Source organism: Mesoplodon bidens (genome assembly GCF_964165515.1).
Source record: "Mesoplodon bidens genome assembly, chromosome: 3".
NCBI classification, from domain to species: Eukaryota; Metazoa; Chordata; class Mammalia; order Artiodactyla; family Ziphiidae; genus Mesoplodon; species Mesoplodon bidens.
In genome coordinates this window covers 92221530-92247964 of record NC_138178.1, presented here as the reverse complement: position 1 = coordinate 92247964, position 26435 = coordinate 92221530, and the positions used below count along the sequence as shown (strand labels likewise).

Here is a 26435-nt window from a genome sequence, read left to right as displayed (position 1 = left end):
GAACAAGTAGACTCATTGATGCAATTAATAAAGGTTGGCCTCCTGGGACACAGAACATAGTGAAGGGTGGAGTAGATCTGAAGCAAAACATTTTCATACCATGTACAAAATGAGCTGAGAAATCAAATGTTTGGTTTATTAGCACTTATAATTCTAAATAAATATGGAACCAGTGGCAAAAAAATGGAACAAAACCATGTGTCAATAAAGTCATACAAATGTGTCTTATTAAAGCTATCACAGAGTTCTCTGCTGCACTAGTTGGCACAATGCTTTAATCAAACTGCAACTGGGTTCATTTCAGGATTCATACATGAAGAATGAGGTCGGGCCTCCCTGGTGGCGCAGTGGTTGAGAGTCCGCCTGCCGATGCAGGGGATACGGGTTCGTGCCCCGGTCTGGGAGGATCCCATATGCCGCGGAGCGGCTGGGCCCGTGAGCCATGGCCGCTGAGCCCGCGCGTCCGGAGCCTGTGCTCCGCAACGGGAGAGGCCACAGCGGTGAGAGGCCCGCGTACCGCAAAAAAAAAAAAAAAAAAAAAAAAAAAAAAAAGAATGAGGTCAATACCATGTCCCTTCACCTATATTCAGCCTTGTATTCTTACCAAGTGTCTGTGTGAAACTTCTTCCAAGGTCCCATCTAAAATCACAAAGCCTAGCATTGGGAAAATTTTCACTTGACTTAGGCTAAAGGTCATTGTAACTCAGTAAATGGATAAACTCAGATTAGAAAATGGGAGGAAGACCAGTAAACTAGATACAGGGACCCAAAGGCCCCCAATTCCTACTCTAGGACTATATGACCACTCTCTTCATATAGGCCTATTTATGTTTTATTTTTGTACCATCTCTTTGAATGCTGGTGTGTGTTTAAACAACTTTTTTTCTTTCTGCACTGAACAGAGGTGCTAACAAGAAAAAAACAAAAACAAAAAAGGGAGTGAGGGCTTCCCTGGTGGCGCAGTGGTTGAGAGTCCGCCTGCCGATGCAGGGGACATGGGTTCGTGCCCCGGTCTGGGAAAATCCCACATGCCACGGAGTGGCTGGGCCCGTGAGCCATGGCTGCTGAGCCTGCGCGTCCGGAGCCTGTGCTCCGCAACGGGAGAGGCCACAACAGTGAGAGGCCCACGTACCGCAAAAAAAAAAAAAAAAGGAGTGGGAACAGGGGAGTGGTAATATCTATAGCCAGAGTCAAATACTATTTTGGAAAGCTTTATTGTCTACTTTAGTGGGTCCTGAATATATCACAAGTCCAGTCCTTACTGCCTAGCACTTAAGGAAGAAAGGTCTAATGTCACTGTACAGGGGTTGAAGTAGGTACCAAAGGAAAAGCAGTTTCCACCACCTCCAAGGAGCAGGAGCTGTTGCTCTTCAGGAAGGAGGATGCTGGTATGATTGTGTAACATTAACGGCCATGGCACATATGTTGTGTCAATCCGATACTCGAAGCTCAGTCCTGTAGACAAATCAATAACAGTCACTCCAGGAACTGAGGAGGAATGAATCCAGACCCCTCCAACCAACAAAAGCTTCCCATTGACCACATGAGCTGTGTGGGAGTACCTTGGGGTAATGGGAGGCTGGATGTCTATTGATTCCCAGATGAATCCACAAGAGACTGGTTTCAGAAAGAGTACAGAGCTCAACGGCTCCTCAGAAGCACCCAGACCTCCAGCAATGAGGGCTCCCCCTTGACAGCTGCAGGCACTGTGGGAATGCCGACCTTCAGGTACTTCTCCCTCCACTGGGATCCTGACCCAAGCCATTGTCCCCACATGTAGGAAATGCCAGTCACTTAGTATGGGTTCTGCCACACTGCGGCCCCCATACACAAACAAATATCTCTGATTCTCATAGGACACTTCTGTTGTTGAATGGCGCCAACATGACAAAGTGGAATCTTCTTCTGGGCCGACCTTTGTGACTGTGACATTTAGGTCCTCAGGGTTATTATCCTCACTCTTGCAAAAAAGAAGTTGGAGAATCCCCAAGGCTGGAGTTACTGGGGACAGTCTCCCTCCCAAAACCAGAACCTGAGTATCTGAAAGTCTTGTCATGGTGTGATAAAGGCGTCCATCCCACTGAGCTCCAGTCCCCCAACTGCATATTTGGTTGCCTTTCCATTCAAAGTCACAGTATCTTGAGAGCAAGTGAAACTTTCTCACTCGGCAATGTCGCCCCTCCTGCTCTCCAAATCCTCCAGCACTGAGAATAAGACCTGGGCTCAAAAGGACTGAGGCGTGGCCATATCTCTTAAGGTCTGGGCCCTGGCTATCACCAGTGACTACACTGGCAGGGAAGACTCCTGATGGGGAAGCAGGATCTATCCGAGGAAACGTCTCTGAGGGTGGAAACACCAGAGTATGGGAGAGGGCGTCTCCCCGAGAAGCGGCCAGAATGAAATAGTGGGCGCACTTCAGATGCCACTCCTCAAATTCGTCGAAAGTTTCGAGATTTTCCACGCGCCGGCGTTCTTCTGCGGGAAGAAAGCAGCGATAGAACTCATTCATGTCCATGGCACGGCAGGCGGTCCAGCCGGCCTGAAGGAAGCGCTGCTGCTGGGCTTCCGCGTCGGGAAAGCGGTCCAGGCCATGCAAGGGAGAATTCAGCTGCCGAAAATGTTGCTGCATGAACTCGCCAAAGGCGTCACGCGGCCTCATCTGCTCGTAGACGACGAAAAGGGCATTAGAAAAACGCTGGGCGGCCCAGGCGATGAGAGCCGCGGCATCATCCGGCTCGAGGTAGGTCAGCACGGCCTCAGCCAGAAGCAGAGTCGGTGCGGCTGCGTCAAGGCCCGCGGTGCCCAGGGCGTGGTCCAATCGCTGCAGCTGCCGCAGGTCCAGGCCCAGGATGCAGTAGTCAGAGCTCTCAAAGCACAACGTGTACCCGGGTTCCCCGCTCTGGAAAGGACCAGTTAACGCACACAGTTCCGGCGTATCTCGAATCCTCTGCGCTTTGCGCTGTGCCACGTCCGGAAAATCTACCTCCCAGACGGCAGCCCGGGTCAAGCGGCCCGCAGTTTTGAGGCGAAAATACAGCGAGTCAGAGCCAGCGCCGAGCGACAGGATCTGGGCGCGAGGCGCGCCGGGGACCGCGCACGTCCCCTTCAGGAAGGCGCGCACGCAGTGCCGCACGGCGCGTGCGCGGACGTAGTAGCCGCGGTGGATAAGCGGCGCGCGGCGCGCGGTCCCTGGAACTAGCAAGGCGGCGAAGGCGTCGTGCACGTACCCGCGCGCAGCCAGGGAGGTCTTGCTGACGGCGCTGCTGTCGTTGGTGCTCTGCACTGCCCCGGCCCGACGCTCGCGGCTCCGCGGGCCCATGGTTAGGGAACTCAGGAGCGACGGTCCGTCCCGTTGGTGAGCTGCCCTTTCGTTTCCCAGTAGCCACCTCGCGGACTCTGTACGGAAAAATCACCCCACCGCACCCCGCTCCGTGACGCCTCTTCCTTGGACAGGTGTGCGTCACTTCCGGGAAGAGCGCACCTCGCCAATCAGGGTTGAGGAGGGTGCAGCTAGTGCTGACATTCGGCTGTGATTGACGTTTCTTTGATTCTCTGGGACTGCGGTTTCGCGGCAAGACTGACGGCTGCGGCTTACTGTGGACACGTGGACTGTGTCAGGGAAGCGCGGGTTATCACTTTTCTACAAGCCTTCCTGTCTGAAGTGAAAATTTAAGCTGTCATAAGTTGACTCAACTGTTGACAAAAATCTTTTAAGAGGTGAGTCTGTGGGGACTGACAACCAGAGCTCCTTGGACGGCAGGGTCTGCATTGAGTGTCTGGTAGGGGCAAAGCAGGGTTAGAACCACTGACTTTGGTGGGCAAGGAGAAGAGGTCGCTCCTCGGGTGCTAACTACGAGTACTTTATTAAGAGATCCCATTTAAATCTGAAAACAAGCCAGTGAGGCCAGGTGCAAAATGAAGAAACCTTTACAGAAGTTGTGACTCACCCAATCAATGTTTCCCCACAGATGTACACTATTGATTGACTTGTATTCCCGGCTCTGTGCTAAGCTGACAATAAGTAAACCACTCAGCCTCTTGTTTCTCAGCTGTAAAATGACATTCCCCTCCACACTCAAAATTCTGTTTTCTAGGACAAAGTTGAATATGTCTGTGGAAGAGGGAATCATGGAAGACAGGTGATTATTCCCTCTGATACGGTCTGAGTCTTGGAGGTTTAAAATAAGTTTCTAATTTGGGTATTTGGGAGTCGTCACCCGTAAGAAATCGCTTGCAGAGATATTTACAGGATTTGTAACTTATTAATTGGGATTTGGTGACTGAGATGGAGAAGGAAATCAGGATGACTATAAGTATGGTTACCTTGAAGCAGCGTAGCATAATGATGAAGGGCATGAGTTTTGGAGTCCAGCCAATTTGGATTTGGATACTGGAATTGTGTCATTTAGATCTGGTGTTTAAGAGCTCTTAATGACTTTAGGGAGAGCAATTTCTGTGGAGTAGTAAGGGCAGAATCCATGTTATAATGAATGGGAGATAAGTAAATGGAGGCAGCTCAAGTTTAGCTCAAAAGGAAAGAAGAGACAGGGCAGTAGTTAAAGGGGAATGGGGGATAAAAGAAAGTTTGTTTTTATTTTTATTTTTTAAGGTGGAAGCAAGTACTGTACTTACCTGGTGGTTCCCTGAGGGAAATTAGCAACTGGAGAGAGAGAGGTTGATGAACAGAAAAGTGAGAAGATTAGTGGAGTAATGACTTGGAATAGATAGGAAGGAATGGGATCCTGGGCACAAATTAGTCTTGGGGACAGGAGAATGAATCCTCTTTCTCTGATTCATGAGAGAAGAAGGAGTATAGATAAAGATAAATTTAAGTGTGAGGGAAAGCAGAGAGAAAGAGAGGGAATTCATGTCTGAAGGCTTTCGTTGTCTCTATAAAGGTAGTGACTGAGTTGTAAAGTTCAGCCTGAGGCAGCTGGGTCTATGGAACGCTTGAGGAGTTTGGAATTGGAATGGGAGAAGGACTCCCCTGAGCTTGCTGGACTTTGAGATGGTCATTTCTAAAGTGAGGGGATTAAGTGCTGCTTTGTGTGGTGTTTCAGGGTTTATCGAGGGTCAAAGAGAAAAAAAAAAGTTGTAGGACTTTGAAAAAAATATACTATGCTGTAGAAATGAATTTTTATATGACAAGTTAGTAAAATGTACATGATATATTAGAACTACTACTTTTTTGGTAAAGAACAGATCAAGAAAAGTGATTCAAGAAGAAAGAGAATGGAGCAAAATTTGTGATTTGGGTGCCTTACAGTTGTTTTCTGGTTATTTGTTAAAAATCTATATTTTCTTATGTAAAATGAGACAGTAATACCTCATGGGTTGTTATGAGAATCAAGTAAAATTACCATCCAAGACATTTAGCAGAATGCCTGGCTCATACTAAGTGCTTAATAAATAGTAACAAGTGTTTTTATTATCCTGAGTTCCCTTTGGGAGGCAGGGGTGGAGGACAGGGAGGAAAAAAGTTCTCTAGGACAGTGGTCCCCAACTTTTTTGGCACCAGGGACCAGTTTTGTGGAAGACGATTTTTCCACGGGGGTGGGGGGCAGGATGGTTTCGGATGATTCAAGCACATTACATTTATTGTGCACTTCTATTATTATTACATTGTAATATATAATGAAATAATTATACTCACCATAATGCTGACAGGAGGCGGAGCTCAGGCTGTAATGCGAGCGATGGGGAGCGGCTGTAAATACAGATGAAGCTTCGCTTGCTCACCCACCGCTCACCTCCTGCTGTGCGGCCCGGTTCCTAACAGGCCAGGGACCAATACCAGTCCGTGGCCCGGGGGTTGGGGACCCCTGCTCCAGGAGAACAGGAGACCTGGTTCTGGCCCTGCTCTAACTTGATGAAATATTAGTACAAATATAGAAAGATCTTATCTCAGTGTGTTGCCCTTTGGCACATCACTCCCACCCCACCTGCTTCTGATCCATGCCAAAGCCAGCCCAGGCAGACTGAATCTGGCAGGGCATGGAATTGTTGATAGCAATAGCTTAGGTAATGATCAGTGAAACAACTTTTAAAAATGTGTAAAAACTGTGCTTGCTTTGGTGGCTTTCAAATTTCCATAGGTTAACATTGTAGCTATTGGGTCAGTAAATTTACTCATAACTAGTTAAGGGGCAATCTGGAGGGTGGTTTGAAATGTGCCACAAAATCAGGTCAGGATCCTAGAGTAGGACTGAAAATTTATATGAAAAGTTAGCCATCTGTAACATTTGTTAACAGCCTGCTATGTAAAATGTCCTAAATGCTTTTTCAGGCTGTCATTCTGTTGTCTAAATGTAAAAGTTCTTCCCTCTCGTAATTCATATTAATAAAAATGTTTTGCAAGGTTTCTAAAAAGTTATTTAATTATTTTATGAACAATTCTGAAAAATAATTTGTTAATTATTTTAATTGATTTATTAAAAGTAATAAGTGAATTATCTAAATTTATTACTTAAATTTTAATTTATTAAAATTATTTCAAAAAGTAATCAGGTATTACATGCAAGTTGTAAAACCTTCAAATTGCACAAAACTTTATAAGGTAAGTAAAAATAAAATTCTGTCCCTTGACCTTTGCCGCTTCCAACCCACTTTCTAGTGCGAACAGTTTTCTATGTATCCTTTCATACCTATTTTAGGAATAAAGATATATATAAATAAGAGTGTGTGTGTGTATACACACATGCTTTGTTTATAAATGTCATCTTTGTAAACAATGTTTTTTGCAACTTACTTTTTGGAAATAATACTATATTATAGAAGTCTTTCCATAGAGTCATAGATATTCAGTTGGATGGATATACAATTAATTTAACTGGTACCCTACTGATGGACATGTAGGTTGTTTCCAATTTTTTGCTATTATAAATAATGCTACAAGAAGTGTATCTGTACGTATCCTATAAGATACAGGATAAATTCCAAAAAGTATGTGGGTTTGTGTGTGTGTCGCCAAAGTACCTTCCAAAAATATCATACCAAGTTCTGCTCCCACCAGAACTTTTACTCTCACCTTCACCCATATTGGGTATTCTTCTGAGCTTCAGATATTTTTCTGAATAATTTTACAAGTTAACTCTTCCACATGAACTTTAAAAATCAATTTCTAAGGAATAATTTTGGGATTATTTTGATTAACATTTACTTTATAGGTCAATTTATGACAAATTGACTTTACTATGTCAAGGTATGTTTTTCTGTGTTAATGACATCTCTTATGTGCTTCAGTAGAGATATTAAACATATTGATTAAATAGTCTATCTTTTTTCATTTGTTACTATTAAGCACTTACTATGGCATTCTATTAAAATTCTATTAAAATTTATCTCATACTGGGTTAGCCTTTCTGTGGATTTCTATGGCTCTGTCTAGATCTCTACAAACTGTTTTCTTAATTGCCCATTTTAATATCTTGGTAACTTATTTAACCCTCTCAGTATCAATTTAGTGATTTTTAATGTGGTAAAAATATTTATTTTGCAAGCTTATGGGGAGGATTATAGATAATATTATTAAAAGTGCTTGCCACTTAACTGGTAGGCTCTGAATGGAAACTGCTATTCTTTTCAACGTCATCATCATTAATATCTGAGGACCATACTTTGAAAATCACTAAATTTCACTTGGAATTTTGTCTTAATTTATAAGCCACCTTCAGAGGTAAAGGGAAATTAGGATTTATTTATCACCTACAAAATGCTGGGCACTGTGCTAGGTGTGAAACTGCACTCCTTCTCGGGTGGGACTCAAACCCACGGGCTGGGGCTCGAACCCACCTGCACCTCAGATTGGGACTTGAACCCATGATCCCTGACTTAGGAGGGACTCGTCCTAGGGAGGTAGTATAAGCCATAGTCCCTGTTCTTAGGAAGTTTATATAGTCTGGTGAGGAAGAAAGACAAGTAAATCAGTGATTGAGATACAGTGTGATAAAGTGCTGAGTTAAAGGTAGTCACTGGATTATGTGGGAACATAGAAGAGGGGAATTTAAAGTACTTTATTAATCCTTACAGCTACTCTGCATTTTTATCGAATTTTTATCCCATTTTTACAAATAAAGAAACTGAAGCCATGGGGTTAAAAGTGACTAAGGCCACACAGCTACTTAAGAGCAGAACTGGTAAAAGGATTAACCTAGGTCCATCCGACTCCAATGCCTCTTCCTTTATATATTTTAAATAGTTCAAAAATGTAAACTTTTGGACCCAAAATAGGTCTTATAAATTTCTAGTTTTAGAAGTAGTTTTATAGAAAGTGCTAATAGGTAAAGGAATATACCCTACTAAATTTCAGATTTTAATCCACCTCTTACCAGCTTGAGGGCTTTTCTTATTTCTTGTTCATGTTGTTGGCTCACTTAAGTTAGCTTTGGAGTAGCTTTTGTCTTTAGAGGAATAAATTAACAAAACCTGTTTCTTTGCTTTTGCATCAACATCTGAAAATGTTCACATTCGTTTAAATAGGTGACGCTGAGCCCAGAACTGTGTATACTGTTTATCTTATCAAAATGGGTGGAAGTGAAGCAATCTGAAGGAAATTCAAGACCACAGAACTTACTGACTGGACCACATTGTATTGTTCATGCCAAGAATAAGTGTTTGGAGAAAGACCTTGCTATCCTGCTAAATCATGATGGAGGCAGAACAAGAGCCATGGAAGACAACCTTTTACTCACAATTACCTAAAGTGGTGAGAATTCAACCACGGAATCTGGAGTGTTGCTAATTATAATGACTTCTGTGTTGTTTCTTTTCACAAAAGACAAGTACATTTTATAAGTAGAATTTGCAAACTTTGTACATTTTAAAAGTTATATAGCTACATCTAGTAGGCAGTTTGCCTAGTACAGACTACAAACATCAAGCACCTGGTATGATACTATGAATCTAGTGCACTTGAGAAGTTTTTACTGATTGTATTCTTATTTTAGGAACTTCATGCCCACTTGAATGGATCCATTAGTTCCAATACCATAAAGAAATTAATAGCCAAGAAGCCAGGTCTTAAAATCCACTATCAGATGACTATGATTGACAAGGGAAAGAAAAGAACTTTAGAAGAGTGAGTTTGGGGAGATTGTGGACATACTTCTTTCTTTCTCTATTTTGCGATTGTAAGTAGTATGTAAGGATTCAGATTTTTGTAGTTAAAGGAGTAGGGTGGCCATCTGGTATGGAGAGTATAACTTGACATATCGCATTTTTTCCAACTGTCAGACTGTTGATGGTATTTTTAGTGATTTGTATTGTTTGTGAAGTTACACTATATTGTAATATTCTTTAGACTTGAAAATATAGACTTGTTGGTTTTTTTCCCCCCAGTTTCCTGCTACCACTTGGGGTAGGAATTGGGGGGTGGAGAAGGGAAACTATTACTTCCCACATAAAAGTAACGTATGATTTTCAGTCATTTGATTATCCCTCCAGATCAATGTAATTTTTGAAAAACCTATTCTCTAGTTCTTTATAAATATATGATTACTATTAGCCTAAAATCAGTTAATTTAGTGAAGTTTTTGATGACTAAAGTACATTAAAACTTTTCATGTTGCAGATGTTTCCAGATGTTTCAAATAATTCATCAGCTTACTACTGGCCCTGAAGATATTCTAATGGTGAGAAATGAAGTAATTTTTAGACTGGTTTAAAAATTAGTAAGTAATTGATGCCCTTCTGTTGTTGCACGTGACCTTTTGCTGTCATCAAGAATCTGATGAAAAATGTTTTCTGCTTTTTTTATGGTAACTCTTTCAAAAAATAATGTAAGACATTTGCCTAAGAGCTAATATCAAAAGATAAGTTCATTATAAAAGATATGAGGAAAGAATCAAGATCAGAATCTTCTATTAGGTAGTGGACAATGTGGAGGAGAAAATCTTGTCCTGTTTTACATATATATATATGAAATATCTGACCACAGACTTTACATGTATTGCTTGGGATACTTTGAACTGCCCCTGGGTGGACATTATAGAGAATGAAGAAGTTCAAGAGGTGCTTACAGATTGAATTTAATCCCTAGGGAAATTGTCCTTCCCTCTGGGGATGAAGAGCTAGAGGACTCCACTGTGTTGCCTTAGCTGAAGCTCTGTTATACTAGAGTCTGATATGGCAAACTGGCTTCTGTATATTGATCTGACCAGGTTGGCATTTTTAAATATTCTCTTTCTAATTGGAGAGAAGCAGAATCCTATCTGTGTTCTTAACCCGTAGAAAAAATGCAAAGTAAGAAGTGTAACCTGTGTTTCTGGAGGGGTGACTTTTGACTGGTCAAGAAAGAATTTTCCTCCTTGGCTGAGACTGATCCTCATGATAGTTATTAAGTAAATTAATCACCTTTTGGAGGAGGGTTAACTCTAAAAGTTTAGTTCAGCAAAAGTTGACTGAGTGCCCACAATGTTCCAAGCACCCTGCTAAAGACTGGGAGATATAAAGATAGATCAGCATGGTCCCTACCCCTCAGGAATCTATGGTCAGGCAGGAGACAGACCCATAAGAGGATAAATCCAACATCATGAGGTAAGCTCTGTGTTACAGACATGCACAGGGATTTATAGGAACCCAAGGGAGCATTGTCTAATCAGCCACTCAACAGGTACCACTGAACCCTGCTAGGAATGTCCACCACAGGAGGCTCTGTCTCACTTTCTGTGGTTGAGTGTAACAGAGCAAACCTGATAAGATTTTAGATTCTGAGAGCTTCATGGGTATCATATGCCATGCTCATTGTTTCATTCCTTCCAAAGTTGGTAAAAAGCTTTATTAAAATGAGGCGAGGAATTAAGATTCTGTAGCATTTGACTTAGTGCTACTTAGACGAACACCTGTAGGTGGTCGAGAGGATGACAGATGCCCCAGAGAGTGAAATTAATAACATTTACATATAATAAATGAATCATGTGTGGGAGTAAGCCAAGAGATGGTTTACAGATGTGGGACTGAGTGGGGATCACTTAACAGTCAAGTCATTGAGACTGGGTGTAATCTCAAAGAGACAGGATTGAAATGTGACTGAAATAATATTAACTATTGCATGTGCCAGACACTATACTCAAGATGACTTTCTGAGGCGGGCATTTTTTTTTAACATCTTTATTGGAGTATAATTGCTTTACATTGGTGTGTTAGTTTCTGCTTTATAACAAAGTGAATCAGCTATACATATACATATATCCCCATATCTCCTCCCTCTTGTGTCTCCCTCCCACCCTCCCTGTCGAGGTGGGCATTTTTATTGTTCCCTTTTTGCAGATGAAAAAACTGAGGCCTAAAGAGGTTAAGTGTAACTTGTTCAAGGTCACTCACTGCGAGTAAGTGGCAGAATGGACTATTTTGTCCAATTCCAGAGCCCTTGTTCAAGGTCACTCACTGCAAGTAAGTGGCAGAATGGACTATTTTGTCCAATTCCAGAGCCCATGTTCTTTCTCACTCAAGATGTGCAGTCTTACCATCTTTGGAGTAAGCGGAAACTTAACTAATTGTGATGGATTCTATCTGAAGGAAGTACTTGAGTAGATGTTCTCAGTCCAGCGCATAGGAGAGGAAAGCCCAAAGAGCCAAGAGTTGCCCTCGGTACCTGTTGCTGCATGGAGCAGAAAGGGCTGAATCTGGCCAACACGGATATGGACCCTAGGGAAGTGTTCTTGGACGTGAGCTGGAGATGATTCCACAGGCCTTAATGTGGCCTAGAGAAATCTTCCTCCCATTGCTCTCAATCAGTATTTGCCAGCAACCTTCTGTTGTTCTATTTGGTTTCACACGTACCTCACCATCAAGAAAGGGGGTGCCCTGGATAGTAGATAGGATCGCTTCACACCCTCACTTCCACCCTCGTTGGCAATTCATACATTACAAATAGGCTTCTGCATTAGTCTCCTGTGAGCTGGGGTAGGGTGTCTCTGGGTCTGCTTAGTTCTGGAGCAATGATAAGATGTGAGTTCCTCACCCTGCAGAGATGAGGCCTGTGCTCTGGTGGTGGCAGTGGCAGCAGCAGCATGGGGTTCCTGAGACAGCAGTGCTGTGGGGTCCAGTGCCTGTGATGATGCTGCAGAGGCTGCAGGGTTATGCTCAGTGGTGGAGGAAGCAGTGGTGTCTTGCTTGGTCCAGGGGTGTCACGTGATTTTGAATGCTTTTGTGTTGTCCTGAGCTGTGTAATCTCTGAGGCTGATTCTCCAGACCTCCTGGTGAATCCGAGCCACCCGTTATGTTCATGTTATAATAAATTCCTTTTCTGGCTTTAGTGTAAAGAAAAAAGATGAGGCCCAGATCTTGGATTGCAATGAATCCACCAAGGCGGGGCCACCCAGTTAGGTACCGTCTGCGCAACCAGCCAGCCTTGTTCCTTGGCCAGGACGCCGCACCTGCATGCCCATGTGCACGTGGTCAAAGCAGGTTAAGAGTAGAATACCAGCTGTAAGGACTAACTAGGGCTGGTTGTCACAGCATTTCTAACTTGGTCCTTTTTTCTTCTAGATTTGGTATATTTTAGGGTTGATGGCAATGAAGGAAAACATGCCTTCAGCCTTTAGATATCATTTATCTTGGTGATTTCGTAATTTTTGGAGTGTTGAGTTTTGTGCTAGATTGGATACAGTTTTACTCAAATTTATCACCCATTTTCTTTGCCTAAGAAGAATCTTCCTAAGTACTTCTGGGGGAAATTTAACCCTGCCGGAAAAAATTCTTGAAAAATACAACTTATCCCTAAATAACTTGAATAAGAATCTTAAGCCATGACTTTAAATGGTACATCAGTACTACCTAATCATTTTAGTTGCTTATTTCCATAGGTAATGAAATTTCAAATAGTATACACTCATAGGTGGTTTTACTGGTTTTAGTTTTGCCTCTGTTTTATCAGTCTGCTGTTCATTAGGAAATAGAGAAATGGCTAAAAGGGGAGAAGAGAAACAAAAAGTGTGGGTGACATGCAGCTTTGGATTTCATGTGAGTATGGGGGGTGGGTAAGGGGAGCTATTGGAAATGTGGTAGTTTTGTCACAGCCTCCACCAGGGGTGTGACAAAGCAGGTCATCCTCACCATGTGGGAGACTCCCAACACTCCTTGCAAATCAAATTTAATGCATGAAATAAAGATGTAGCATGTGGCATTTTCAATGGGCCGCTTACACTAACATAATCAATATTGCATACGTTGCCTTTATTATCAGGTCACGAAAGATGTCATTAAAGAATTTGCAGATGATGGTGTCAAGTACCTGGAACTAAGGAGCACACCCAGAGAAAATGCTACAGGTAGAATCTAACTACTTCTCAGCAGATGTCTATCTTTTTTCTCATGTGCTTTGATGATGCATGTGTTTGCAAGTTGAGACTATGAAGTATTTACTTTTACACTATTGTAAAAGTAGGGTCAGTGGTCCAGATCTTCTGATGTACATTAATGATGTATGTTATTAATGAGTGAGTTATTCTTAACTTAAAAAATCAGGTCAGGATTATCTGTTGAAGGGAAATAAAAACACCTGCAAACATTTTCTTTGTTCTTATTTTTCTCACTCTGAGAAAACACTTTTTCCTTATAGTTGCATTGTCTTAAATAAATGCTAGTTTGAGTTCCCTGCATCAAGGCACTTGTGAGACAATGAGTGGATGCAGAATCACATTTCATGACAATCACTGAAATGAAGGTTATTGAGTCACGTCTCAGGGACTGATGGTATCTTAGACCAGGAGCAAGCTGTGATGTGGCAGAACCTCTCTGGATGGAGATGAGTGGATCTGGATGTGATCTGGAGAAATTTCCTGGGACCCTCTTTCCATAAGAGCAGCATCAGGAGATATTCTATTGTGCCCTTGGGTCCTCCTTAGCACTTTGTCTGTGACCTAAAGAGGCCCTACCAGATCATCTTGCACCCAGACATGTGTAGCCCAGCATCATTCATGGGGTAAAAATTTTGAAACTACATATAGTAAAGTAAGTGCTGAAATGAGACAAGCAGAAGATTCTTTTTTTTTTTAATTTATATTGGAGTATAGTTGATTTATAATGTGTTAGTTTCTGCTGTACAGCAAAGTGAATCAGTTATACATACACATATATCCACTCTTTTTTAGATTCTTTTCCCATACAGGTTATTACAGAGTACTGAGTAGAGTTCCCTGTGCTATACAGTAGGTCCTTATTAGTTATCTGTTTTACGTGTAGTGGTGTGTATATGTCAGTCCCAATCTCCCGATTTATTCCTCCCCCTGAGCAGAAGATTCTTATCTCACATTTTTAAACTGTAGGATCAGTTCCAAGTTATACTGGTGAGGATAGTGAAAGGGAAGGAAAGAAGAAACCTGCCAATTATTAGGGCTAGTTGACTCTTCAAATGGAGATTCAGAGGGGAATGTCACCTTAAGTATGTAGCAATAGGGGAATAGTTAAATAAAGGTTAATGGAATATTTGGCAACCATTAAAAATATTTGCAAAGACACTTTAATGACGTGAAGACATGCTCAGAATACAGTGTTAAACGAAGGAACAGGATACATATATACCTAGTAGCATCTCATCTGTTCAAAACTATATATCTAGGGGCTTCCCTGGTGGCACAGTGGTTGAGAGTCCGCCTGCCGATGCAGGGGATGCGGGTTCGTGCCCCGGTCCGGGAAGATCCCACATGCCGCGGAGCAGCTAGGCCCGTGAGCCATGGCCACTGAGCCTGCGCGTCCGGAGCCTGTGCTCTGCAACGGGAGAGGCTACACAACAGTGAGAGGCCCGTGTACCGCAAAAAAACAAAAACAAAAACTATATCTATACATCTATATCTATATCTATATATATATGTTTACACATATACACACACTTAGAAAAACAGCCAGTGGTTATCTCTGAGTGGTGGGATTACAGGTTATTTTTATTTTTCTTCTTTATAATTGTCTGTGTTTTTTCTAGAGATTTTCCACTAAATGTAGACATTTTATAACTGGGGTATGAGAGTATTTTAGAGGAGGTTGTTCTGGAGAGTGCTTTTTGAGAGCACCACAGAAGAGGAGGACTTGAGCACCTGAACTTGAAAGAACATCTCTAGTGCCCTGGATGAGAAACACTGAGTCTGAGCAGGGTTGAGGGAAAAGGAAACCAAGAGAGGAATTTTTCCTGGACAAGCAGGAAAACATTCTGCTAGTAGAGAAAAAATTTTCTGGCATTTTTTTTTAAGGACAGGCCATAGAAAAGGGCTTTTTTTTTTTTTTTTCCTGGCCACACTATGCACATGGGAATCTTAGTTCCCCAACCAGGGATCGTACCCATGCCCCCCTGCAGTAAAAGCATGAAGTCCTAACCCCTGGATCACCAGGGAATTCCCAGAAAAGGGCTTTTGTTATTCTTGTTTTGTTAGAACAAGCATTTGAACTTTTTATAGCAATTTGTGAGAGTAGTTTTTTTTTTTTTTAATTGATTATTTATTTATTTATTTATTTTTGGCTGTGTTGGGTCTTCGTTGCTTGCGCAGGCTTTCTCTAGTTGCGGTGAGCAAGGGCTACTCTTCGTTGCGGTGTGTGGGCTTCTCATTGCGGCGGCTTCTCTTGTTGTGGAGCATGGGCTCTACGTGCGTGAGCTTCAGTAGTTGTGGCTCACAGGGTCTAGAGCACAGGCTCAGTAGTTGTGGCACACAGGCTTAGTTGCTCTGCAGCATGTGGGATCTTCCCGGACCAGGGCTCGAACCCGTGTCCCCTGCATTGTCAGGCGGATTCTTAACCACTGCACCACCAGGGAAGTCCTGAGAGTAACTTTATGTCTGTTGAATTTGAGAATAATTTTTAAACAAGCTTGAATTTTATGTCTTTTTTTAAATTTCATTTTTCTAGTATTTCATTTTTTTTCAATTTTATTAAAGCATAAATGGTATTTACTAAAATGTATCCATAACTCATCTTTAACCATACCCGTATCACACATAAAGTGAAAATGTATTTGTTCATATAGGGATGCTGATGTTGAAGGATGAAGTAGTTGATGATCTCTTTAAAAATGTTTTATTTGTGTCCTTTCCAGGAATGACTAAAAAGACTTACGTGGAATCTGTACTTGAGGGTATAAAACAGTCCAAACAAGAAAACATAGACATTGATGTTAGGTAAGAAGCATTGTACCTTAGTGGTCACCATTTAAAATAGTAGAATGTGAAAAATTTACTCTTTTGAGCCAGAGTATAGTGGATTTTTATAAATCAAACAATAACCGATTTTTATCTTTTTTTTTTTTTTTTTTTTTGCGGTACGCGGGCCTCTCACTGCTGTGGCCTTTCCCGCCGCAGAGCACAGGCTCCGGACGTGCAGGCCCAGCGGCCACGGCCCACGGGCCCAGCCGCTCCGCGGCACGCGGGATCCTCCCAGACCGGGGCACGACCCCGTGTCCCCTGCATTGGCAGGCGGGCTCTCAACCACTGCGCCACCAGGGAAGCCCCGATTTTTATCTTTTAATAAAAAACAGAGTCAAGAACCTTGTGTTTAACGTTGAGAATGCAATTCTGAATTTTTTCGTGTGGCAGTAAAGTTCTGAGTCCTGTTGCTCTTGTGAAGTATGGCTTCCCATGGCTCTTCAGCGAAAATCCAGGCTTCTTACTATGGCCTGCAAGGTCCCACGTGGCTGCCTTTCTTACTTCAACAGCCTCATCTGGACCACTGGTCACTTATCACTCACTGGCCCACCCTCTGTTCCTCAAGTAGGCCAAGACTGTCCCACATCAGCACCTTTGTACTTCCTGTTACACCTCCACTGTATCCTCGCATGGCTGGCTTCTCATTATTCAGGTCTCAATGTGGCTGTCACTTCCTCAGAGGGGCCTTCCTTGACCACCTTATCTAAAGTGCCTCCCCACATCTTCTAGTCACCCCGTTTATTTCCGTTATGGCACTCTTCTTAACAAGATCAGAAGTCTTCTTGTTTTATTTGTATATAAACACTCACCCGCTAGAGTGTAAATTCAGTGAGGCCAGGGCCCTTGTCTTTTGATTCACCACTACCCCACCAGTACTTAGAACAGAGCTGGCACATAATTAGGGCTCAGTAAGTCCTTGAAGGAAGAAAGGAAGAAAGCTAACTATAGTTTCTGGCTATAAAATCTCTCGAAATTAAGCTTAACTGGACTAATACCCCAATTTAAAAAAAAAAAAAAAAAACAGGCAAAAGGCAAGAGAATTCAGAAAAGAAGACATACAAATGGCCAATAATTGTATAGAAAACTATTTAACTTCACTAATCAAATAATTTTAAAAAGAACTATTACAATGCCATTTCAACAGGCACCCCGCTCCCCAAAAAGAATATTAACCAGTGTTTGTGAACTTACACACTGCTGGTGAGCATATGTAATTAATAAAACCTCTCTAAATAGGTATTAAGATCTATAAAAATAATTTCCCTCTGTGATCCAGTAACTCTGTTCTAGAAATGTATCCTAAGGAAATAGATTGATTAATGTTAAGATTCTTCACAGTAGTGTTATTTATAACAAAAAGTAGAAAACATCCTAAAATGTCCAACAATCAGAGGACAATTACATTATGTTATATTCATATGATTTATATTGTTTTCTAACATTATTTAATGGCAGGGGAAATTGTTAAGTGGGAAAAAAAGACTGCATTTTATATATAGTTGATCCAAATTTTGTAAATAAATCCATGCTGGAGGGATTTCTTTATTTTGTGAATAAATAGATAAACTAATAAATGCTGGAGGAAAATTACACAATATTAACAGGGGTTCTCTGGGTATTCGATTCCTTGTAGGAATCCAGCTAATGTATGAAGAATGAATTTGTATCAGCTATTGGATGCATGTTAGAATTAGAATATTACCAATCTTGTAACCCTTAATGAAATAAGGGATCTAAGCCTCCTGGTGAAAGAACCATCACCACCTATGAAATCCTCTTGCCTCAATATTGAATCTGATCTGATTAAGCCTCTAGACTAGATCCAGTTTCCAATTCATAGGAAATACAAGAGACAGGAGAACATGTTATCAACATGGGGATTCAATCAGCAAAATCAGATGTGGGAAACTTTATAGGAAAAATGATGTGGTTTCTTCAACAAATAAATTCAAGAAAAGAGGCCGGGGAGAGGTGTGAGGTAGAGGGTGGAGGCATGGGGGAAGTGGCTATAGATTAAAAGAGACTTGAGACACACTGACCAACACAATGTTTGGACCTTAGTTGGATTCCGAATCAAACTGTAAAAAACAAATACATGAACAAAAAAACAGGAGATAGAACTTTGAACACTAACTAGATATTTGGTGCTGTTTAGGAATTTATGTCTCATTCCTTATGGCAAAGTAAGATGTCAAGTTAATCAGGCTGTAGTTTTCCAGTAAGATGCAGTCCATGTAGCCTGCCATACCTCTCTGGCCATACTCAAGAGTTGTCTTTTTCATCTACACAATCAATACTCATTTTCAACTGTGTTTTTCTTGTATCAAAGGTATTTGATATCAGTCGACAGAAGAGGTGGCCCTTCAGTAGCCAAGGAGACTGTTAAACTTGCTGAAGAGTTCTTCCTTTCTACTGAGGATACAGTTCTTGGCCTTGACCTCAGTGGAGACCCTACTGTAAGTTACTTTTCCAAAATATATTTTATTTCTAAAAGGTAGAATCAGTTTGTGGGATGAGGATTAGCTTGGAGCATCCTGCTTTCTCCAGAGGTCCAACAGACTCTCTGTGTGGATGAAGCCCTATCCTGCCCTGGGTGACCAGAATGTCTATAGCAACTGCTCTCAGACAGGGTTCTGTGAAAGAATTAAGCCCCCTAAAAAAAGAGAAAAAGATTTGCATGACAATATGATTATTTTATTTTGGTTCACAGCTAGTACCATTCTACTAGAGAAGTTAATTTATTAACATGTAATCCATGTCTAATACTTAATTATGGCTAGGGCTTAATTGTCTCACAGAAGCCCCAGTTGAGAAAGGCTGGTCTAGAGCTTCTTGGTCAGATTCAAGCAGGGTGCCTCAGCTGTGGCACTACTGACATTTGGGGCCAAAGAATTCTTTGTTGTAGGAGGGTGTCCTGTACATTATAAGATGTTTAGCAGCATCCCTGGCCTCTACCCGATAGATACCAGCACCCTCTTAGTTGTGACAACCAAAAATGTTTGTAGGCATTACCAAATGTCCCCTGGAGGGCAGAATCACCCCAGTTGAAAACCATTGAATTAGAGAGTCCTGTGAACCTGGTTCTTATGGCTTTGTCAAAACCTGGGCTGTTCTGGCCTTGTTTCATCCGTTCATTTGATAGAAGCTTTCTTTACTAATCATGCTGGTTCCTGAATCAGGTGAGTTCTCCTTCTTAGCTTTAGATATCTAGATATCCTTCCAAAAGTAAAATTTGGTGACTGTTATATCAAGCTTAGCTGATTGTCATCAGGTTCACTGATACTTAAGATTCTTGAAGGCAAGGACTGTGTCTGTGCCAGCTTTGAATTCTCTAACATGTCTAGCACACTGTAGATACTTTATAAACAAAATGTGCAAATAAGTCCATCTGCCGTTTTTTTTTCTGCCATTATTTTATTTCTTTTTTTATTGAGACAGAGAACCCAGTTCTTCAGTTTGCCTATACTCATACATCCTCATTTTAACTTTTGTCTTCAAGGTAGGACAAGCAAAAGACTTCTTGGAACCTCTTTTAGAAGCTAAAAAGTCAGGTCTGAAGTTGGCATTGCATCTTTCAGAGGTAAATAATATCGTAAAATTAGGCTGGAGAGGGTAGATTACAATGGAAAATAATTAATGGAAAATAATAATCATTTGTACATGGCTAAAGATAGACCTGGCTTGGGAAAACATTTTTAGAAAGAGAAAGTAGAAATATTTTTGTGTAAATTATAATGATGAAGGCATAACTTGCTTTAGTCCCTCACATTACTGTGTCTATGTTTTTGTGGTTCCTGGGGTTGGCTGTTGACGTGCACTACGGTTGTGTCCTTAAAACAGCTTAATTGACACCTTGCTAGAGAAAATGCATGAATTTATATCAGCAGCCTTGTTATCAGCAAGCTGACACTGAGAAAAGCATGAGTTTGTCTCACCTGTCCTTGCAGGGAAGGGACCTGAATGTGTCACATACACTGGCAAGAAAGGAAGTAGCTCATTATCATTTTATAAGGCTCAGCAGAAGATCAAGTGCCCCTGTGGCCCCAGCTCCTTGGCAGCATGAGCACAGTGCAGATAATGCACAGAGAGTAGCTGGAGAACAGTCATTTTCTTAATCAGCACATCCCTGTGAGGCAAGCAAGGGACTCTCCTGGAATTTTCCCCATTTTACAGACGGATTTACTTTCTACCTCAGTACTTCTACCTATTTCTTTTCTTTCTTTTTTTTAACATACAAAAAGCTGTACATATACAACTTGATGAATTTGGATTTGTTTCTTTATTTTTATTATTTATTTATTTATTTTTATTTTTGGCTGCCTTGGGTCTTTGTTGCTGTGTGTGGGCTTTTCTCTAGTTGTGGTGTGCGGGCTTCTCATTGGTGACTTCTCTTGTTGCAGAGCACGGGCTCTAGGCACGCGGGCTTCAGTAGTTGTGGCACACGGGCTCAGTAGTTGTGGCTCACGGGCTGTAGAGCACAGGCTCAGTAGTTGTGGAATACGGGCTTAGTTGCTCTGTGGCATGTGGAATCTTCCCGGACCAGGGCTCGAACCCATGTCCCCTGCATTGGCAGGCGGATTCTTAACCACTGCGCCACCAGGGAAGTCCCTAAATTTGTTTCTTGAATGCAGGAAATAATACTTAGTCTTCTTAGCTCGTATGATTATTTTGAGAACTAAGGTCATGATTTAAAGACTAGGGAAAAAATTGGAGCTTCGTGTCAGTACTGGCTCTTTTTCATATCTACAAGCAGAGAGTCAGTAATCTAGTGGCAGAACTTAAAATCTAAGATCCATGTTTCCACACTCTGATCAAAAGATCTTTCACGTGTAGGACACCCTCTAGTTGACCAGACTGATGCCAGATTGAAGTCATTGGTCAGGATAACAGAACAGCCAGCATGAGGCCAGTTACCTCTGGCCTTTGTGGACAGCATCAGAACCTGCTCTTTCCCTTAATTTCTGTGGCTTTTCTTGTTTGGTCCATTGGATATAAAACATTTCATTTCAACATGTTATGGTCATTTGTCTTTTAGGCTATCTAGGAGATGAAGAGCACAGCCAGACATTTTCATGGTAGTTGTGGTTTGCACTTAGCTAGCCTTGTCAAGATAGAACATAAGCGCACTGTATGTGGATGGAGTCTGGGCACCGGAGTCAGATGGAGCCAGGTTTCACCCTTATCTCCACCATTCACTAGCTCTGTGAGCCTGGACAGCTTTTCTTTAAAATGCTTTATATTTTTAGCTACAAAAGTTATATGTATCTGAAGAAAATCCACGTGTACAGAAATAGTGTAAAGTAGAAGTAAAGAAATAAAAAATGAAAGGTCCCCTTCAGTTCTGCTCCTAAGTTGATCCTATTAACAGTTTTGTTATTTATATATATTTTTTCTATCCCTTGTTGTAATATGTATGAAGACATATACACAACACAGAACACACATATGCATATAGAGTTGTGAGATTTTGTTTTTGAAAATTACTTTTTCTGAGTTTTGATTTCTTCATCTTAATGCTTTGTATGATTCTTGTGAGGTTTAAAGGAGAATGTGTGTGAAAAGGCTATTGACTTCATAGTTACTATCATCAAAATGAATCTAGAAGAATATTGGGAAATAAATGGGAAGATAAAAGGCAAAGAAGAGAGCTGGAAGGTCTAAGTGGTTCAGCTTCCCAGAATGTCTGCATTACCTTCCCAGAGGGACAAAATACCTGGCTATAGAAAAAAGTACTTTTAAGAACCACTGAAAGAGGTTATTGATGCCCTCTTTCCCCTTTTTTTGAGATTCCAAACCAAAAAAAAGAAACACAGGTACTCCTGGACCTGCTTCCTGACCGAATCGGGCATGGCACATTTCTCAACTCCTTGGAGGGAGGATCCCTGGATCTGGTGGACTTTGTGAGGCAACACAAGATACCGCTCGGTAAGGCTTAAGGCTTTAGGTCCTCCAGGCAACTCACTGTCCCTTCCTCCCCAGCCCCCAGGTTGCAATTCATATGTAGAGAAGCACTGTTCTAAATATATAAATATCATTTAGAAGTTAAGTGATGCTTTCTCAGCCTTATTTATTAAGTAACAGGAAGTTTTAGCTCCCATTAGAGTATAAGCTCCATGAGACCAGGGCCCTTATCTGTCTTGTTCACTGCCACATCCTCCAGTTCCTGGAACCAGGTATTATATTGAGGGAATAAGGGTCGTCTAGTATTTTGGAATGACTTTAACCAATTTACATATGTTATGAAAATGTATAATATTTATTTAAAAATTAAGACTTATGCAAGATTCCAAGTACATTTTTTTTTTTCTTTTTTTTTTTTGCGGTATGCGGGCCTCTCACTGTTGTGGCCTCTCCCGCTGCGGAGCACAGGCTCCGGATGCGCAGGCCCAGCGGCCATGGCTCACGGGCCCAGCCGCTCCGCGGCATATGGGATCCTCCCAGACCGGGGCACGAACCCGTATCCCCTGCATCGGCAGGCGGACTCCCAACCACTGCGCCACCAGGGAGGCCCCAAGTACATTTTTATATGTCTGTTAACCATCACACACTTGCTTGTCTGCATGTGTATACCTGGAGCTTTTTTTTTTTTTAATTTATTTATTTTATTAATTTGTTTTAATTTTTCATTGCTAGTATAGAGAAATACAGTTGATTATTTTATATTTATCATGTGTTATGTGACATTGCTGAACTTACTTATTCACCATTACTTTGTAGAATAAGAGTGATGAGAGCTGACATCTCTCCTTGTTCCCTATCTTAGGGAAAAGCATTCAGTCTGTCACTGTTAAGTATAATGTTAGCTATAGGGTTTTTATTTTTATTTATTTATTTATTTTGGCTGTGCTGAGTCTTCGTTGCAACTCGTGGGCTTCTCTAGTTGTGGCGCGTGGGTTTAGTTGCCCTGCGGCATGTGGGATCTTAGTTCCCCAACCAGGGATTCAACCGCGTCCCCTGGATTGGAAGGCGGACTCTTAACCACTGGACCACCAGGGAAGCCCCCCTGGAGCTATTTTTATTTAACAACAAATACTTATGAAGTGCCTACTCTGTTCCAGTCACTGTTCAAATTGCTGGGAATACAGCAGTAAACAAAACAGACTGTTTCTTTCTCAGGGAACTTATATTCTAGCATAGGTAAGAGAGACAGTAAGCAAATACACAAGAAAATATCAGTGTTAAGTTCTTTGAAGAAAATTAAACAAGCCAGTAGAATAGTGATGAGATAACCACTTTGGACTGGATAGTTGGGGAAGGCCTTTCTGATGAGGGAAAGAAGCAGTTGGCTGAAAACCTCTTTACTTGATGAATTCACTGAACTTACAAATTTAACAATTTGCAGTAACACCTGTGTGGGTGTGTTTTTTAACTAACATAGAGTTTTTCAGCAATTCATAATGGGTGAGATTTCTTTTCTTTTTACTAAGGAAATTTTTAAACCTCTACAAAAGTAGAGGATCTTGGAAACCACTTGCATAGTGATCTTACTTGGTGTGGTGGCCCGGCTCTGCTCTGAGCAGGGGCAGGTTGGGTTTGCCATTGCTGGGACTGAGTGGCCCTGTGTTGCAGCCACCTTACTCAAGGGAGCAGATGCCATCAAGTCAGTGAAGTATTTTACTCTGGCTGGGGAGCCGGGCACAGCTTTTCAAGGCAGCAGTTTTATAATCATAGAAGTCGTTCTTAAGATGGACTTGCAGCAGGCAGTGAATGGATGGTTGTCTGAGTAAAGGAGTTCAGAGGTTTTCTTTGAAGCCATAGAAGAAGTCCATTTCTGCTCTTGGCTTTTTATAATACTGTAACCCTCGACAGTGCTACCATTTTCTTACCTTTACTTTAGCTCCCACTGTAAGACCAGGAAGAAGTGCAGCAACCCTTCAAAGATTCCTTCTGCTCCCTTATCACGATACTTCCCTGCCTTCTTCATGGTGACTGGCTTATCACACCCCTCTTTCTTCCCCTTCTTTGGTAAAAGAAAGGGAGAAGCACAGGGCTGTGAAGGGGATGTTAATTCCCTGCCATGAGCTGCAGCACATAGTTCCCACACAACTACACTCATTGGACTACAAATTTTCACATGTAAGAAAAGGTCAGTTTTGTAAAATAATGAACTACTGAAAATTAGCATAGTTTGGAAAGATTTCTCATGTATCTACTTGGTGAACAGTGAATGAGTCTACTAATCTGCTTTTAATAAGAGGCTTCTTCCTTTCCCCTCTTCATCTAGAACTCTGTTTGACCTCGAACGTCAAAAGTCAGACAGTTCCATCTTACAACCAGCATCATTTTGGATTCTGGTACAGCATTGTCCATCCTGCCGTGATCTGTGTAAGGTGTTTTGTTGTGAGGTATTTTGCTCCTCTTTAGTCCCTGAGTTGCCATAGGTCAGACATTCACTACCTAGCTGGCTGCCTTGCACACCTTGGGGGTGATGCCCAAGTGGAGGAGTGAGAGGAGATTGGGGCTTGAGAGGCTGCAAAGGGCCAGCGTGACTCTGGTTTGGCTCTATGGGGAAAGGTCCTGGACAATACCTGGGGGAACAACAACAATACTGATGCCCAGCACCCAGCCCTTGCGATTCGGCTTTAATTGATCTGGGGTGAGTCCTGGGCACAGATACATCTTAAAAGCTCCCTCAGTGATTTAAACATGCAGCCATGGTTGAGAGCCACTGCCCTGGTGTTTTATTTTTTGTTCTTAAAAAGGATAAACAAGCCTGTTCAGTCATAGATGTGCATGGATACATTTATAGGCCCCTGTTTAAATTCTTAAAGAAGCATGGTAAATAGGAAAATACTCTAAACGAAAGCTGTTGTTTTTTAAAAAATCATTTCCTCGTTCATTTTGAAACTTTCTTGCTTATGTTGGCAGACCGATGATAAGGGTGTTTTTGCAACACACCTTTCTCAAGAATACCAGCTGGCAGCTGAAACATTTCATTTGACCCAGTCTCAGGTGTGGGATCTGTCTTATGAATCCATCAGCTACATCTTTGCTTCTGACAGCACCAAGTCTGATCTGAGGAAGAAGTGGAATCATCTGAAGCCAAAAGTGTTCCATTTTTAAGCTATAATGAGGTGAACTACTTTCGAGTAGGTATTACAACCTAGATCTCCCTGCTGTATCCCAGTTAGTAAGCTGTCCACTGCTCCCCGTGGAAGCATAGCAGCCAAGTGCTGTGGGCTCCAACACTAGCACCTCACTCATGGCGGAGGCCCAGTAAGTCTCTCTTAAACTGAGTGGCAGGCTCTGAGGTCGTCCATGGCTTAGCTCCATGCTGCTTACAGGAAGGGACTTGAAAGTTGCTGCTCACTGAACTCCCCATTCCAGCAGTGATTTTGGCTTAACAGTCCTTCATTAGTGATCATGAAACTTCAAGAAAATCAGAGTAGGTTCTCATCAGGAAAAGTTTTGGAATTACTAGTCTAAATAAGGTGAAGAGAGAAGGAAGAACAGATTGTCGCCAAAACCTTTAAGCCATCTAGCTTGTGACGACAGCTCTGTATTTTGTTGTGCTTACTTTAATCGGACTCCTTTCACTTAAGTATTCCCCAGAACTGTGGACTCCAGGCTACACTGCATACCATGGATTTTTGTGAATCCCAGTAGCCAGGGTTAATCTCCTTTGGGTGGGTGACCCTAAGTGACAGATAAAGCTAGCTTCTGATATCTGCCTTTGCCCTTCTCATGATTAATCCTCCTGGAGTCAAGATACATTTTAGATTTTGAATCGAATAATGGAGAGAAAATTGATCCATTCTTATGTTCATATCTCATCTTCCCTCCCCTACCTGGTTACCATAAAAATAATTCTCTACAGAGTTGACAAGACAGCCTCTATATTCACATTACAGTAAAAGAGAAATGGCAGTGCTCGCTCTCTCTCCCTCTGTATATATATACGAATGTATGTATATATGTGTGTGTGTGTGTGTGTGTCTGTGTCTGTGTCTGTGTCTGTGTATTTAGTTCTGTGGCATTGGCCATAGAGAATAAGCAATAAAAGGAAGATGATAGTATGGGGAAAATAAAAAGAAATAATAGCACTAAGGAAACAATTGATGAGAACAGATATGACTGTCCAGCTCCTGCTAATATATTCTTGCTTCCTCTGCTGCACATGCCATCCAGTCTGTCTCTACAAAGGCTGAACGAGTACTAAAAGGGAGGGGTGCATAGATCCTCTTGCTCCCCCAACAGTGGGCTTGGTTTCTCTTTCTTAGAATGTTTGAAGACTATGTATTATTTCTTGCTTCTTCCATCCTCAGGAGTGGCAGATTGGGTGGCAGATAATGGTTTGTGAGCTAGTTTGAG

The 26435-nt window shown here is 41.8% G+C and overlaps 2 protein-coding genes across 2 annotated transcripts; one reads left to right on the top strand and one right to left on the bottom strand.

Annotated features, from left to right (window-relative positions):
* LCMT2 (leucine carboxyl methyltransferase 2) lies at positions 1-3319 on the bottom strand (the record flags this gene model as incomplete). The annotated part of the gene is made up of 1 exon (XM_081227657.1): positions 1-3319. One exon carries the CDS (start codon positions 3317-3319, stop codon positions 1259-1261), a length of 2061 nt encoding a protein of 686 aa, XP_081083783.1. The 3' UTR covers positions 1-1258.
* Positions 3320-3630: 311 nt separating this feature from the next.
* On the top strand, positions 3631-25994 carry MAPDA (N6-Methyl-AMP deaminase). Its single transcript, XM_081227660.1, is given in 12 exon segments — positions 3631-3717; positions 8479-8704; positions 8946-9076; positions 9569-9629; positions 13184-13268; positions 16019-16100; positions 18454-18580; positions 19624-19704; positions 21911-22049; positions 24349-24449; positions 24993-25172; positions 25175-25994. Coding segments are annotated over 11 exon segments (1104 nt in total). The 5' UTR covers positions 3631-3717; positions 8479-8644; the 3' UTR covers positions 25232-25994.
* The last annotated feature ends 441 nt before the right edge of the window (positions 25995-26435 follow it).